The 16514-nt window shown below is 38.6% G+C and overlaps 3 protein-coding genes across 7 annotated transcripts; 2 read left to right on the top strand and 1 right to left on the bottom strand.

Annotated features, from left to right (window-relative positions):
• Positions 1–4467: 4467 nt before the first annotated feature.
• Positions 4468–7170, bottom strand: LOC133733312 (transcription factor RF2b-like). Its single transcript, XM_062160952.1, has 4 exons — positions 6364–7170; positions 5667–5799; positions 5353–5437; positions 4468–5231 (listed from the first exon to the last, which is right to left on the bottom strand). The coding sequence occupies exons 1-4, from the start codon at positions 7134–7136 to the stop codon at positions 4855–4857; spliced, it is 1368 nt and encodes a 455-aa protein (XP_062016936.1). The 5' UTR covers positions 7137–7170; the 3' UTR covers positions 4468–4854.
• Positions 7171–8737: 1567 nt separating this feature from the next.
• On the top strand, positions 8738–12370 carry LOC133732192 (taxadiene 5-alpha hydroxylase-like). 2 transcript variants are annotated; one of them, XM_062159683.1, is made up of 5 exons: positions 8738–9510; positions 9772–9849; positions 10069–10637; positions 11226–11416; positions 11836–12370. In XM_062159683.1, exons 1-5 carry the CDS (start codon positions 9140–9142, stop codon positions 12148–12150), a joined length of 1524 nt encoding a protein of 507 aa, XP_062015667.1. In that variant the 5' UTR covers positions 8738–9139; the 3' UTR covers positions 12151–12370. The 2 variants fall into 2 exon arrangements, with proteins under 2 accessions (XP_062015667.1, XP_062015666.1); XM_062159682.1 differs by lacking the exon at positions 9772–9849 and having other exon boundaries at positions 8745–9510; positions 11836–12368.
• Positions 12371–14192: 1822 nt separating this feature from the next.
• Positions 14193–16229, top strand: LOC133733093 (3'-5' exonuclease-like). Of its 4 annotated transcripts, none has more exons than XM_062160707.1 (2): positions 14193–14331; positions 15365–16229. In XM_062160707.1, exon 2 carries the CDS (start codon positions 15366–15368, stop codon positions 15987–15989), a length of 624 nt encoding a protein of 207 aa, XP_062016691.1. In that variant the 5' UTR covers positions 14193–14331; position 15365; the 3' UTR covers positions 15990–16229. The 4 variants fall into 4 exon arrangements, with proteins under 4 accessions (XP_062016691.1, XP_062016688.1, XP_062016689.1 ...); XM_062160704.1 differs by having other exon boundaries at positions 15310–16229; XM_062160705.1 differs by having other exon boundaries at positions 14199–14331; positions 15360–16229.
• The last annotated feature ends 285 nt before the right edge of the window (positions 16230–16514 follow it).

Raw genomic sequence — 16514 nt, 5'->3', positions numbered from 1 at the left:
AACCTAAGGAAAATACAGATCTTCCTTCTCCGACGATGTGATAAATAACTTTAATTCTACTATTCATTGGCGACGCTGAGCTCTTGTTGATGCGCTGTGGTAGTGGAGAGGGAGAGTCTTTGATTTTCCTAGATTTGCTGTTGTTGTCAAAGCTTCGTTCTTTCTTGGCCCTCACCTTCTGATATCTCAGCGTCTTCTTGTTCCCCCATTGCAGCACAAACTCTGACTCTGTACTTTTACTGCTCTTCCCTTCCTTTTCCATTCTCAAGATCATCTGAGGAGATAACTGTGAATGGATAATACTTGGCTGCCCAGCCATGGTTAGTCAGGGCTGACCAACTTCATAGTATACCAATCATTGTTTGCCGCATGTCTTTTCAGTTAAATACAATTTTCTTTTTTCTCAAAATGGATAACAGCTTCCCGTCTTCTAAATTCCTCTAAGAGCAAGTGCAGCGGTTGCACTTTGACTGGGCAAAGGGAGGGAATGATGATGTGGTGACCGGCCACAAGCAAAATCGGTCCTCCACCGGTGAAAGTTTGCCCAGCCATTTTCTGGCTTTTCTTGACTGAGGCGAAGAAAAAAGGCAACACAGTGACATTTTTCTTGCCTGGGTTTGAGGGGCTGCCAGCTCGGCCCAAGGATTCACGTGGCTGACATCACCAGCAGACCCTCCACTGCGACGCGCTGAAGGCAGCGACTGGCTCACGAACGCATGACGCGTGGCGCCACAAAGGCAGCTCGACTGATGCCACAGAGCGGCCGGACGATTTGCTCCGCCTGGGTTGCTTCGATCTCGGCCTGGGGGCAGCGTCTGGGCGGTTTGACGCCACAGAGCGGCCGGAAGAGGTGAGGCGACCTCGGGGGAGCCGGGTCCGTGGCCGGAGGACGGAGAAAAATCCGGGTTGGGTCTAGTGCAGTTGCGAGAGAGAGAACCGGAGGGGGGGGGGAAATGAAAAAATGAGAAATTTTCGTCCTTTGAAACAAAATAGAATTTTTTTTTTTTTTTTGCTATTTATAGAAAATTTTCAAATTTCAAAAATTCATAATAAATTCATACGAACTCCGAATATTATGTTCCATGTATGCACGAGATCGTATCGACGATCTCTATAACTTTCATGAAGGAAGTTTTCCCAAATTATGTATGTGTAAAAAGTTGATTTTCGAGACCCCCTAAAATTATATAATAATGAATAGTGTTGACCGGGCAAGAAAAACAACAGGTGTAAACCCATGTCCAGTGGCAGTGAATAGTAACTTGACTGGTCGAATTCTTGACTTCTCGACTTTGCCTTTTCTTGACTACGGGTGCACTTGCTCTAAGGGCAAATGCACCGGTGGTTTAATTGGTGGACCAATTGGGCAATTGGTAGCAAATGGGCAATGCACCCATAAAATACTACCCGACTGATTGCTGGGGCCAGCGTGGGGACCAGCTGCTTGGGCAATTGGCTGACTGATTATTGCCCAACGAAATGCCCAACTAATCAAGGTGGGCTCCATTTCAGCTTCCAACAGTTCTATTTTGCAAGCACACAAACATGCAACGGTTTAAAATTATAGCCGTTGGATCTCAATCCAATGGCTGTAATTAAATACCAACGATAATTTTTTTCTTCTGTTTTATGTAAAAATTAATTCGAACGTTAAATAAAATTAAAATTTATTTTGAAGAATTCTATAAATACTCATTCCCTCCCTTTAATTTTCCATACCAAATTTAACATTATTTTGATCTAAATAATTATTCAAATTTAAAGTGTGAATAGTAGATTAGCAGGCAAATTGCATTTTATTGGTGCATTGTGTAAGCTAGAGGCAATTGCCAATTTGGGATGAATAGTGAATTGGTAGTACCAATTTAGTTGACAAATCAGCAATGCCCTTGGTTCATGGGTGCATTTGCTCTAAGTGAAGTCCAACTCCCAAGTGAGAGAACTTCAGTCCAGATGAAGTTAGAATTCGATGCTAAAACTATTCAGCGCAGCTAGCCCAAAAATCATCCTCATCCATTCCTAAGGCATTTAGAATTTTCATTTGCAATTTCATGTTTTCTTCCCCAGCAACCAAATAAAGGGTCAATGAGAATTAACCAAAAAGCAAACCCAATTTGATCTACCCTGAAGTCGATCTGAAACAAAACAACGCATTTTCTTCTCTTCACATGCCAAAATAATGGAATCAAGTCCTGTGACTTTTTAGCTCAATTATTGGCAAATTCGTTGCAAGAACCATTCTTTTATTTCCCCAAGTAGCTTTCACAGTTCCAGATCCAACACCAAATCTTTATTCATCACAGCTCTTAGATGATGTCCCCAAAGCTCTGAAACCATTAAAGAAGACGACTTTACCAAAACCCAGAAGAGCAAAGATGGAGGAGAAGCTCTCAGATGTAGCCATGGAAGGAAGCATGAAGAAGCTCAATGCAGACGTAGTATAATCAAAATCCTCACAATCAATACCGTTAGAATTTGTGACTTTGATTCCACTGTTGGAATTTGGTGTGGAAGCTTTGGAAGTAGTGGGCTATGACAATGTGTTTAGGAGCTAGAAGTTGGGAGAAGATGTTATTAATTAGGACAAATATGTTAGGAGGATACGAGTTTGAGGAGAAGTAGAGGAGGAAATGATAGCAATACTTTGAAACTTTCAATTGTATTGCTTAACTTACTTCTTGTTCTTACATTCCTTGATTACATGGGTACATCACATATTTATAGACCTTGATGGATCATTCTAGACCTTGCTTGGCTTGTTAGATATTCTAGACCTTAATTACTTCCATGATTAATCTAGAACCTTACCATTCTTACATGATAGTTCTAGAGACTTCCTACACTTACAAGGTAAGTCTAGAAACTTCTTGCACTACCTATCATGATCATACTAGATCATGTTCTAGATTTCTCTAGCAACTCTTGGAGTACTTCTCTTGATTGCTCTAGACTTCTCTAGATTGATGCATGTAGACTATTTTAGATGTTTCAATGTGCATTAACTTTTAACAAATACAATCAAGAAGAAACCAATACTTCAAATTTCCAAGATCCACAAAACTTTCTTGATTTAGACAAAAAATAAAGAAGTGGATCCAAACCAGTCCTCTAATGAATGCAGAATTCTCTTAGAGTTGAAAGAGAAGAAGAGGGCGACATAGTTTATCAGTTGTAAGGGATAGGCACACGTATAAAATAACAAATTTTTATATAATAGACACGTGTCAAATGACGATGGTCAGCCCTGGCTAATCATGGCTAGTTAGCCAAGTTTTATCCACTGTGAAATCAATGGATTTTCTGTCAGATTACCATATCAGAACGGTGCAGCCTCAAAAATATGTGGTGAAGAAAAAGAAATTTGAAAAAAGAGTGATGGGTGTTATGTTTTGAGAGGCCAAGAAATCAAAAAATCGGCGCTTTCTCTGTGTGTTATCTTCACTGAAACGTCAGGGTCTTTCTCAGTCTCTCTCTGTTCCTTTTTACATTCATTCATATATTCACTGATTTAATCATATAGTTTTGGAACGTTTAAATATGTTAACACGATCAACAAATTTAACAAGTGTAGTGTGCTTTAAAAAGATTTTTTTTTTTTTTTACTTTGTTAAGGGGAACCCAAAGGCTTCCTAAACCCAAGATAAACCCTTTCAGTGCATGTGAAATGCTCCAACTGTGCATTGCAGCACAGTGCCTGGCCACTTTGACAGCTTCGGGGTTCGAACTTAGATTGGGAAGCACACCCAACTAGGCAATAACCATTAGGCCACTTGCAGTGCTTTAAAAAGATAAACTTTCCCATTCCACCTTGCAACATCTAGACAGTAGACACCGGAGGGCGGAGGATATGAGAAAGGGGCCGCCAGATGGGTCATTTTAAGACACCATCATGTAAATCACCTGATTACACTCATTACAGGCGTGATTAGTGCAGAAACATCTCAATTTTTTCCTTTTCTTTGCCTAACTCTCTTGGCCTATACACAGAGAGACAGATGGGGCACTAGTCTCGTTCATATCCCTAAATTTCATTCGACAAAGCACATGCACCCCACGTGACCAATTACAGAAGCCAGAGAAGGTCAACATTATGCCAAAACTGATAGGACCACAATGCCCAATCAATCTTGGAACTGATAGGACCACAATGCCCAATCAATCTTGGAACATATAGAACATGATTCCACCAAGAAGCAGGAGTAAATAAAAGGCCCCCAATCACTCTTGGGACATATAGAGCATGACTCCACCAAGAAGCAGGAGTAAATCAAAGCACTTCACCAGAGTTCATCAATGATATACATCATACACCATCCAGTATATTAATACAGAACCATCAAATGGTGTACGGCATTCCAGACTTGAAGAATTCAATCACATATTCATACGTGCTCTCAATAAATTGAATAAGTTTGAGTATGAACAAGGAAAAGTAAGATGATCTGTGTTTCTAAGTTAGAGCACAGCTCAATGCAATCAACCCGTGAGATAAAAACGACCACAGTAGTGCACAAAGTTTGTACAAAGGTTTTAAATGAAATGAGATACAAAGGAAGAGAATGCTGTTATTATAGCACTCCCATATCCATGGGAATGACCTTTCGTTCCCAGATATAGCACCTAAATCAAAAACTCAGCATCGAACAATGGACTGATGAAAAGGGTGCTTCCCCTTTCTGGGGAAGAGCCCTAAGAATAAACAATTGAGAATGAAACCTTAAAACAAAATGGAATAAATAATGAAATATATATAGAGCAGGCTCTCTAAATGATTGGATGTCAATCTATAAACAATCTACCAGACGGCGAATCATGGACGAGTCAGCAGGTCAGAAGCTTTGCGGCAAGTTTGAGTTAAAAAGTGGTACTACTCTCACTTGCAGAAAGCGAGGGGCCTTCAGACTTCACGAGATGTGGCATTTTATTACTGATGTCAAGCCCCTGTAACTGACCAACAGGGCCATTCTGCATAATATCTGAAAGAGTATGAGAGTTTGGCTGATGAAGATGGTTACTGGGCATACTAGACTGGGAATGATTGAATGGTGGCAACTGCATGTTCTGGTGACCAGCAGGTCCTGGTTGCTGTTGTGTAATTGGAAAATAAGCGGACGGGTTGTTGTTGTATGGCATTTGGTGCATTCCCATGTTGAATGATTCTGAATGGCTCATCATCTCCCCTGTGGCAACCTTGAGCCTCTCAACCTCCTTCTTCAGTGCTTCGTTTAGAGCTGCATGATGAAGTCCAAACAAAAATCAGTACCCAATGCATGGACCATTTTCTTTAGAGATAATAAAGAATGAAATATTTCTGAAAAGTTTCATATATGATACAAGTCGTATGTTCCTTACAATCTCGCAACTGAGCTTGTTGTTCCATAGCTTGTAACCGAAGCTTAAGCTCTGTGTTTTCAGTGCTCAGACCCGTTGTGTCCCTCTATACGAGATAACAAATAAAAACATGGTCAACAACCCAACTAAGGTTTTATAATATTTTGACTGATGTAAACATTTTTTTCTTTGAACACATAACATAGAGTGTTTGACAGAATTCCAAGACGAATAGCTTCATTAGAGTTTATCATTTACCATTCTAACGCACCGATGTCAGAATGCACAGATAAAGGCACAGTTAAACAAAGCTTCTAAAATACACCAACACCAACCTGGAATAATGTGAGTTGGGCAGAAAGAGTGGTTGCTTCTGTTTGAAGGGTCTGAACTTTGCGCTCAAGTTCTTGTATATAGCGGGCCTTCCTCTCTTTTGAGCGAGCAGCAGACTGCCGATTTGCTAATATCCTACACAAAATTTAACTGTGAGAAGAAGCTCCAGAAACATACAAACTCACAGTCATTATCTAAATCATTTTCTCGTCACTGTGTGTGCTTGTGAAAGACACAGTATTCCATTCATAAATCCTCACACACAGGATAACGGTTTTTGCTGTAAACATAGTATCTAAAAACGAGGGCAGGAATACTATGACGCATTTGCATGATCTCAAACTAGGGAGAACAGTGGGAATTTGATTCCGACAGATCACACCACAGTAGCTTAATGTCATTACTATCCTATAATGCAGTCTAAACTCTAGTAAACACACAATGTCATTGCACATTGCATAGAAGCCACTCAATCACCACCAACCAACTATGAAATTCGTAAATTTTGCTCAAGGTTTCGGATGAGTGAATGGCATAGTATACATTAGGCTGGCTAGTACATGTAACTGTTGCAATGGATTTAAGCAAAGACAAAAGCATTTCAAAAACCAGCAATCAAATTGAAACTAATGACGTCATAAATTTCGAAAAGGCCAATGTCAGAAATCCCATTTTGACGGTGAAGAAGAAAGTGCAGACCTTTTGGCGCGCTTTGGATCAAGATTCCAAAGCTCGGCGAGCTTATCAGGCGGCATTGCCTTCTTGGCCTCCATGACCTCTCCGAACACACCCGTCGACGTGGACGACGCATCCACCGAGCTACTGTGCCTGTGCCGCGACGGCCGCTTCTCTCCGACGCCGCCGTTGTTCTCATTGGGCCCATTGTCGTCAGCGGAGCCGGCCTGGAGCTTGTCGAGGTCGATGTAGGTGGAGAAGAGATCCTCCTCGGATCCCACGTCGTCGGTGGAGGATCCGGCGCCGTTGAAGGGATCGGGGCCGGAGAGATCCATGAGGTCCTCCGGCAGCCGAAAGCTGACCTCCGAGTGGGCCCTCCTGTGGTTTATGCCCGTGCCGCTGCCGCTGCCGCTGCCGCTGCTGTGGTGGTGGTGGGTCCCACCGGTGGCAGCGGAGCTGGACCTGATGAAAGGGTGGTTGTTGGGAATGGGGGAAGTGGTGCTGCCCAGCATTGTTGTAGTGGAGGTGGAGGAGGAGGAGGATGACGTGGCAGCGCTGGTGGTGAATGGAGCGGCGCGATTCTCGGAGGAGGAGATGGCATTCACATTCGCATTCGCATCAGGAGAAGCAGCAGCATTGGCAGCGTCGCGGGTGTTGGCATTGCCAATGGTTCTGGGAAGAAGAAGGGAATTAGGGTTAGGGTTGGGATTGGGATTGGGATTGGGATTGGGATTGGGGAGTGGATGTTGCTGCATTGGGTTTGGTGGTTGTGGTTCTTGTTGTGGAAGTGTGGACATTGTGGTGGGTTTGTGTGTTTGTTCCCTTCCCTTCTCCCCCATGTGTTTCGCTCCCTTCGTCACGAGGGATATATTCACGCGCTTCTTTTTTTTTTTTCTTTTTTTTTTTTTTTAAATATTCTTTCCTTTTTGGAAGAAAAATGGACAGTAAAATAGAAAAATTGTTCAAGTAATGTTTTGGGTTCGTTGAATATGATCCCAACTTTGGGGTTCATTGAATGAACAACCTAATCTTTTGACGGACGTGAAGATGCATTGAGTATAAGTTCACGTGAAAATGTTTTTTTTTTTTTTTTTTTTACAAGTAAAAGTGATAATCAGACTGGGGTAAAATGTCGACTCTTTCGGACTACAAATTTTCAATTGAATTGATGATCCTTAAGGTACCGAATTAAATGAAATAATGGACGAACCGAATCTATCTAACTTAAACCGTTCATGTACATTGTTGTAAATTACAGTTTTGGATGCCTTAACGATCACCAATTTAGCTGAAATTTTGCAAAGGTGATCTATACATTAGGACCTAAAAATTGAACGGTTAAGATGTGAAAATATGATCGAAAAGTGGGTCAAAACCTAAAATCCATATCTAAGAAAAACTGCGGACGTCCACAGTGGAGAAGCGCTGTATATATATATAGTGAACTTGTTCAGAATGATATCTGCTGCATATAAACAACAAACAAGATTTACAATATATAATATCAAGTCTTGCTTATTGTTGACGATCGATGCTATATTTGGAAGATTTTGGTATTATCGTTTACTTCTGTTATTCCAAAGCATTTCTATATATGTACATTCAATTATATCTTATCAAGCTAACTCTATATTCGTGGCCTTAGGGCATTTCCAACAGACTACTTATTTCAAAATAAATATAATATTTAGCTAATTTTAGGCTAAAATTCTACTTCAGCAGAATACCTAAACAAAAGTTCAATTTAACTTTTGCTAAATTCTCTAGCTATATTTAGCTAGGATGAGAGAAAATTTAACTAAAACCTAAATTTAACTTGGGATTTAGGTATTCTGTTGAAGCATAACTCAATAGCTAACTAGTTATATTTCACTTTTAGCTACTTTTAGCTATGAATGTAAGTATCACTGTTGGAGATGCTCTTAGAGCATCTTTAGCAGACTCTCTATTTTGGCTCCTTAAATATTTTGGAGAGCATGTTTAACTTTTTATCTATTTTAGCAGCTGCACCAGACTCCTAAGTGGCTCTCTATTATAACTTTTAGCTATCTCGCTCCTAAATATCATCCCGCTCTCTATAATTTAAAACATTCTTTTAAGTTATTTTATGTAATTTATAAATACATTTAAACTATTTAATCTTCATTTAAAAAATAATATAAATTCAAAACTAGCTAAAATAGAGAGCATTAATGCAGACATAATTCTAAAGTGGCTAGCTAAAATAACTTTTTAGCTAGCTACTTTAGCTAAAATTTGACTCAAAAATGACTAGCATTGCTAAAGATGCTCGTAGCTCACCAAATATGATTATATATATATTGATCTAGTTGTAGGCTTGTGTGTTATCGTTTCCTTTTGTTGTTACGGACATTACAATATTTCCTTTTGTGTGTCATCTCCTCAGTTTCTTACCATTTTTAATTTTGTGCCGGCCATTGTTGAGCGCATATTCTCTATTTGAGTTGGATTATAATATTTGTCACTTGGTAAAGAGTCATCGATCTATGGCTTTCATTGCAGTAATCACTTTCAGTCTAGCCATCTCCTCAGTTTCTTACCATTTTTAGTTTTGTGCCGGCCATTGTTGAGCGCATATTCTCTATTTGAGTTGGATTATAATATTTGTCACTTCGTAAAGAGTCATCGATCTATGGCTTTCATTGCAGTAATCACTTTCAGTCTAGCCATCTCCTCAGTTTCTTACCATTTTTAGTTTTGTGCCGGCCATTGTTGAGCATATATATATTCTCTATTTGAGTGTGATTATATTTGTCACTTTGTAAAGAGTCATCAATCTATGGCTTTCATTGCAGTAATTGCAGTCACTTTGGTTGTAGCCTTCCTCCTTTCGAAGATTCTGTCCAAGGGTCGCCGAGAAAGCAAAAATCTCCCGGGAGGTTCTCTGGGGTATCCCTTAATAGGAGAGACATTAAGCTTTCTTCAAGCACAGAAGCAAGATCGAGGTCCTCAATGGCTGGAAGAAAGAACAGCAAAACATGGGCCAGTGTTCAAAACGTGTTTGATGGGTTCCCCAACTGTGATTGTTATAGGTCAAGCAGGGAACAAGTTTATACTTGGTGCTGAAGATGATGTTCTTGCTGCCAAACAACCTCCCACCTTGTTAGCCATTGGAGGAAAACAGAGTATATTTGAACTTACAGGATCAAGGTAACAAGTCCCCTATGATTTCTCCGAAAATGTTCTCTTTGCCGGACGGTTTGGCATGTTAATTTATGTTAGTTATTGTTAAACTACATGTAGTAGATTCTTATTTTCTTGATGAGTACGTTTTTAATTCATATTTTATGACATAACATGTCAGGCCTTCAAACGGTTTGACATGTTATGTTATTAAACCGTCAATCTTAACTATTGATCGATATTAATTAGATAAAAGAGTAGCGATTTAAGGATAAATTTTCTTCATAGGGGACAGGACTTGCATAGTTGCAGCACTTTTTGTACCGCCTCTTTTCAGGCATTTTTATGGAGATCAGATTTACTCCCGTAAGTTCGTAACTAGAAAAGCTCATTACCCAAATTACTCTTGCAGGTACAGGTTTAATGAGAAGCTCATTTCATTACTTACTAGAAAATCGATTCGCAATTGTTACCCCTTGAATTTCTCTGAGACGGATTATAGTGTGTCAAAATGACAGTGAGATAACATAACATTCCTAGCTAGCTAATAGGACATAATGTTCATTACCCAAATTACTCTTGCAGGTACAGGTTGGTAAAGGGAGCAATGGTGAGCTTCTTGAAGCCTGAAAGTCTTCAAAACTACATCAACCAGATGGACAAATTAATCAAGACCATGTTACTAAAAGAAACAGAAAACAAAGACACCATAAAGGCTGTGGTCACCATGAAGAAGCTTACATTTAACATAGCATCAAGCATCCTTTTTGGTATCAAGGATGAGAACACCAGGGGGGTCTTGTTTGAGGACTTTTCATTAGCCTTCAAAGCAACTTGGTCTCTTCCTATTAATTTCCCTGGTACTGTTTATCGGCGAGGCCTAAGAGCTAGGGCAAGAATTGTGGATTCGATTTTGCCAATACTAAAGGAGAGAAGGGAGGAAATTTCAAAGGGGAATTTAAGCCCTACAAGTGATGTGTTTTCTAGCTTTCTAGCTTTGAGAGATGAAAACCAAGAACCAGTTTCTGATGATCTGATTATGGATAATTATGTCACCTTGATGATAGCCAGTCATGACACAACAGCCATTCTTCTTAGCCTTATGATATGGAAGCTGTCCACAGACTCTGAGATCTACAAAAAAGTTTTACAAGGTAGTTGATTAATTGACTTATGCATACACATCTCTTTTGCTAGAGCAGTGTTAGATACTTAGATATGCAAACCATTTAGATATACATGCACTTGTTAATAGATGCATCATCTGTCACATAATATGATCAGCTTACATGAATATGGTCGAAATATGTAGTCATCATTATTAGTTAATTCCACTAGTGCATGTGCATGTCGGGTAGGGTATACTTGTTACATTGAGTGCGACACAATGTGATCGGAAAAAGGGCTGCTCTAACATTATTATTTCAGAGGACAATTTTTTTTTTTTTTTTGGGTACAAAGAGGACAATTATTGTGTATCATGTTCTTTTGCTTCAAACAATGTTAAGAGGGACAATGTTTATTATCACGTAATGTGATACTAATGTTTATTATCAAATGTATAGAATACACATACGGTCTACTTTATATCAATTATCACGTAATGTGATTGATTAAAATTAAAAAAAAAAAACATATATATATGCTCTAGCATCACGAATTTAGAAAACATGTTTAGCATATGCGCCAAGGATTTCTCTCCCATTTAAATTTTTTGTGGCTTCATGCATAATTGCTTGCAGAACAAATAGACATTACAAGTAAGAGAGAGGGAGAAGAAGATAGGCTAACATGGCAGGAGATACAAAAGATGAAATACACATGGAGAGTTGCACAAGAGTTGATGAGGATGATTCCTCCTGTGTTTGGAAGCTTTAGAAAAATACTCAAAGACACTCAATATGGTGGCTACGACATTCCCAAAGGATGGCAGGTAATTAATATAATAATTACAAATTAGACTCTTTAAACATATATCACCATTATAAGAAACAAAGACATTAATAGAAATCATCTGGTGAATGGTCCTATAAGAACTAGTTAAGGACACCTAGCAAAAAGTCCCAAGATCATTCTTAACCAATAAGCAACGAATGGTAGAAGTCATCACTTAATTGATCCTATATAATTATATATACATAAAATTGGGTGTTGTATAATGCGATATTCTCATAAAACATTATGCGACACCATCAAATTTTTCACATATTCTTACCTAATTCGAGGAATTTGAGATACTCGTGTATTGATTCTTCGGTTTTGCCCTTATTTCTTGTAGTGAGTCTATGGGTACGTGTGCATTATCCCATATAGTTTCAAAAGGCAAATTTACATGTATGCATATATGTGCAGGTGTTTTGGGCGGCCTATGGAACTCACATGAACAAAGAAGTATTTGACAAACCCACAGAGTTTGATCCATCGAGATTTGAAAACTCATCAAAGCCAATTCCTCCCTATGCTTATATTCCATTTGGAGGTGGCATTCACACTTGCCCTGGAAACGAGTTTGCTAGAGTTGAAGTCCTCACAACCATCCACAATTTGGTGACAATGTTTGAGTGGTCACAGGTGTACCCTGAGGAAAAGATAACCCGTCAACCAATGCCATATCCATCCATGGGTCTCCCAATCAAGATCAAACCAAGAATTCCTAAATTTGTATAAGACTTTCTATGCCACACTTCTTGGTTGTTGATGCTGCTTTTTTTTTTTTTTTTTTTTTTTGTACTTGAATACGTGCATGAACCTAAAATTACAACATGGCAAGTGCTTTTGTTTGTTTACACAAAGACTTATTGTTCTTGAGTGAAAATCGGCAGTCTCTTACAAAGAGAAGGGAGATACTTATGTCATTATATCCAATTATCGGAGGGCCAAAAGCTTAGCAAGTTAATCCACAATTAATTGAATTGTTTGTTTTGAAGAAAGAATTACAAGTCTCTATCTTAACCTCATTAGTCATGACCATTTGACTTACTCTGTTATTCCTACCCTATGAGGCTATGAGCAACCATTTTTCACACTTTGCATGCACAAATCATTATAAAAATAACCCAATCCCTTTTTTGAAAGGCCCGCATAAAAATATGCTACTGACGTGATCGAGTTGAGCCACAACTTCTCTTAACCATGCCAAACTGCCTTTAGTGACTAGTAAGATCAATTAACAAGAGGAAGAGAAATTAAGATACCAGAAATTGATTCTGAAAATTAAGATTTTGTTGACAAATCCGACTTGAAACAAAAGAAAACATGTACACAAACCCATCGCATACAATTCGGCCACTTTATTCAATCTTCTCCAGCCGATCCATGCATCCGAGTGATGATCGACAAGTCCTACTAAAGTACTAAGTAATTAACACTTGTTAGTGCAGAAGCAGATCTACATTTAAGAACACGGCAGTCAACTCAGGAGTTTCGCAAACAGCTCCACAGTTGCTTTCGCTCAGCAGATCCCTCGAACAGAGACTCACAAGTCCTAGCCTTAGCAACCATTGCATTTGGTCCTATTTCTGCATGTCAAAACATGTATGCATGTACACACATCAGTATTCAAACTAGCTAGCTACAAGTTCATGATGCACGTACATATAGAAATGAAGATGAAATTATGAAAACATAAATCTCAGAAGGATATGTACATATACATGTATATATCTTCATATACTGGTCAGTAGCCAACAGAAGGAGGAGTGCGACGAAGAGAGTCGAAAACATACGCATGCAAACCTCCATATCTTCTATGCTTCTTCTTCTTCGAGCTATGTATGCGTCTGCTGAGAATGCATGATTGATATGACATTACACGTACTACAACCTTACCAGACCTTATATAGAGCTGTGGACTGAAGCTTAACTAACTGACGTGCTATTTATCAGAATGATGGAGAAACTTAAACGTCGGCTAGTAATTTAAGTTTAGGGTTTAGATCTCTCGGTCTCACACTCGCAAATACTACAACACACCCAAAGCCAAACCCATACCAATGCCCCATTGATCAAAACATAACATGCATGCCCCCCGTTTCACTAACCTTCCACCTATAAAGTGATTTAAATCACTTTGGAAACCTCCAAATCTCAACCCATCATCATGCATGTAACCAAACAAACACCCAAAATAGGGAAAATATATACCCACATACATAACCAACCAATCATTTTAATACTATACTTTATCCAAAAAAAAAATCATTTTAATTACACCAGAACAAGTAAAATGAACAACTAGCGAAAATAAATATTATAATAATATGAGCTTAGGAATGAGTTGCTCATCTGTCAAATCTTTGAGAAAGAAAAGTATTACCATTTACAAAGAATAATGTATAAGGGATGATCATCGGTTTGGTCCATTAAATTTCCACCCGCCCAAAATTTTCATCCTTCATATTGTAGAAAACTAGAAATATCACTGTATTTTTCACCTTCAACTCCATCTCACACTTACGTATCTACAAACTATTCTTAAATCACACTTTAATTGGATGACATTTTTGTTAAATCATTAAAATATGAAATTTTCTCACTCAATATAAATGACACTTTATTCTGATTTTCAACATAAAAATGAAACTTTATGTTGATGAAAATTTGTTTAGGTTGATTAATACGAATTAAATCTATATTTTCAATAGGCGCATTTTTCTCTATTAAAGAAAAAAGAAATTGATCCTTAAAAAAAAAAAAATTGCAGAAAGGGCAAAAAAGGCAGCAAAATGTCTCGGGGGTCAGTATCTAGTAAACCCGTTTCAAAGTCACGATGAGTCAACGACACTTTGCTTGCTCTCTCCAAAAGCAAGAAACCACGGCACTGTAATCCAACTTCAACCCAATTTTCTGGTATGCTACATATTCCTTCTCTGCGATTTCTTAGATTTGGTCTTGTTTTTCTTTTGGTCCATTTTAACCTCTAAAGGCAAAGTTCTTCTGTGCCTATACCCTGAATTTTTGTCTCTGGTTGCGATTTTTGCAATGGTTTCTCGATTTGTAATCTGGGTATTGTGTTCCACTCGTACAGCAATAATATTTATCTTTGATCTGAAAATTTTGGTGAGCTAGTTGTGTAAAAGATACTTACTCCAAGTATGATCAGCTTGCTTTTTTGATGAATGCTAAAGTTTCTTTCTCTAGTCATGTAAATTTGTAATATGACTTTGATGAGTTTTGGGTTTGGTAAACAAACTTATATTAATCAAAATAAGAAGGAAAAAGAATTTTTTCCTTCTTAAGAGTTTTGGGTTTGTGTTAGTTCTTATATTAAAAACGGTAACATATATATTGAAAAGTTGAAACAGTATTCCACTAAAACTGAAGCAATTGGGGTTGATCTTTGAGGGAGGCATATGTTTGGTATTGGTGCCACAGTAACAAGTCTGTGTAATGCTGGTAGGTTTGGATTAAGCCTACTGACAGAGTAGGGATTTCTTTGCCTTCTTATTTTGTCTTCTGGATTGGGTTGTAGAATAAGTAGAGTGTTTCTTGTCGGCTGCATCTTTGCTATCTCATTGGCATGTTCTTTAAACCCAGCTTGTGGGGTTATATTGGTGAGGTTCTAGTCCTGCCATCTCCTTCCTCCTTTTATCGAGTTAACAGTTATACGGCTTTTGTAATGTTTTAGTGATGGCTGAAAAAATACAAAGCTCTTTTACAAGTTCATGGCACATTTTGGTACTTTTTGGAGATGAAGTATAACTGCCAGTTTTGGTTGACTAAGTAGAACAGCCATTTGTTGTTGCGTGAAGTAATTTTAAGTTTTGTGGAAGTGATGTTAATTTATAAGGATGAAGCATTCTCATATGGTTTTGTTTCTCTTTTCAGTACTAGTTGGTTCAAAACATCAAGTTTCTTATATTTATCTTGTTTTGAAGACCAGAATGGCCATCAGCATAGTAGACCACGAATTGCCATACGACACCCACAATCTCTACGATGTAACATTTTACGATGATCAAATCCACACCCTAGTCACTCACAGCGCACCCATGGTGGAATCCTGGCTCTCTGAAATCATGCCCATAATCAATGAAAACCCAATTGTAGGCCTGGACGTGGAGTGGCGTCCTAATTTTAACAGCAACAGCGACCACCCAATTGCGACCTTGCAGCTTTGTGTGGACCATCGTTGCCTCATCTTCCAACTCATCCACGCCCAGAACATCCCACAATCACTCTTTGATTTTCTTGCTAATGGCAGTTACAAATTTGTGGGTGCTGGGATCCAGAATGATACAGAGAAGCTCCTTCTGGACTATGACTTGAAGGTGACCAATACTGTTAATCTTGGGGCTTTGGCAGCGACTAAATTGGGTAAGGAGTTGAAGAATGCTGGGTTGAAGGGCCTGTCTAAAGAGGTGCTTAGGAAGGAGCTCCAGAAGCCTAAAAAGGTGACATTGAGTAGGTGGGATAATGAGTGGCTCACTTTTAATCAGGTTCAGTATGCTTGTATTGATGCTTTTATTTCCTCTGAGATTGGGAGGCAGTTAACTGCCATGGCTTGATTGCCAATGAATGGTTTCTGAGATTTGGTCAGCAGGAAGTTTCATCTCTAACCAGATTTAGAATAATAATTCATCGACTGGCCTTCTATATTTTCGGTTTTAGAGTTGTGGCAGCATAATTTTTTAGGATTAGCATGCTGGTGGTGTTATTAAACAAGCTTTGGTGTTATGGAACACTTTTCTTATCACATGTTATTGAGAGTGCTACTGCTATCAGTGTGATTTTATTTCTTGCCGATATTCTTTTCTTTATTTATTTTATTATTTTATTTTATTATCTGGGCCATTAAGCATGTTGTATTCTCGTCAAAAGGAGATTTCAATAATGCACCTTTGAACTGGGGCAGAGCCATATCAATCTACCAACAAAAGGAACTCGATCACATTGTTATGCTTCACTCTCTTGCAATAAAACATTCTTCTCACATTGTTTGCTTTCTCTACTATGGAGAATTTCTAATTTCGTCGAAGGATGCAACACCTATATGTGAAAACAGAAAATTGTCGAAACATATAACTGGATGA

The sequence above is a fragment of the Rosa rugosa genome, chromosome 2, assembly GCF_958449725.1.
Source record: "Rosa rugosa chromosome 2, drRosRugo1.1, whole genome shotgun sequence".
Classification (NCBI taxonomy): Eukaryota; Viridiplantae; Streptophyta; class Magnoliopsida; order Rosales; family Rosaceae; genus Rosa; species Rosa rugosa.
This window is presented reverse-complemented; position numbering and strand designations above follow the sequence as displayed.

Bases quoted from the DNA above. Each gene is read 5' to 3' on its own strand.
- LOC133733312 (XM_062160952.1), bottom strand. From the start codon at position 7,136: ATGTCCACACTTCCACAACAAGAACCACAACCACCAAACCCAATGCAG. The intron at 5,800-6,363 runs GTCTGCACTTTC...AATTTTGTGTAG, and splicing joins GATCCAAAGCGCGCCAAAAG to GATATTAGCAAATCGGCAGT. The intron at 5,232-5,352 runs GTAAGGAACATA...TTCATCATGCAG, and splicing joins ACAAGCTCAGTTGCGAGATT to CTCTAAACGAAGCACTGAAG.
- LOC133732192 (XM_062159683.1), top strand. From the start codon at position 9,140: ATGGCTTTCATTGCAGTAATTGCAGTCACTTTGGTTGTAGCCTTCCTC. The intron at 9,850-10,068 runs GTAAGTTCGTAA...TTACTCTTGCAG, and splicing joins TGGAGATCAGATTTACTCCC to GTACAGGTTGGTAAAGGGAG. The intron at 10,638-11,225 runs GTAGTTGATTAA...AATTGCTTGCAG, and splicing joins CTACAAAAAAGTTTTACAAG to AACAAATAGACATTACAAGT.
- LOC133733093 (XM_062160707.1), top strand. From the start codon at position 15,366: ATGGCCATCAGCATAGTAGACCACGAATTGCCATACGACACCCACAAT.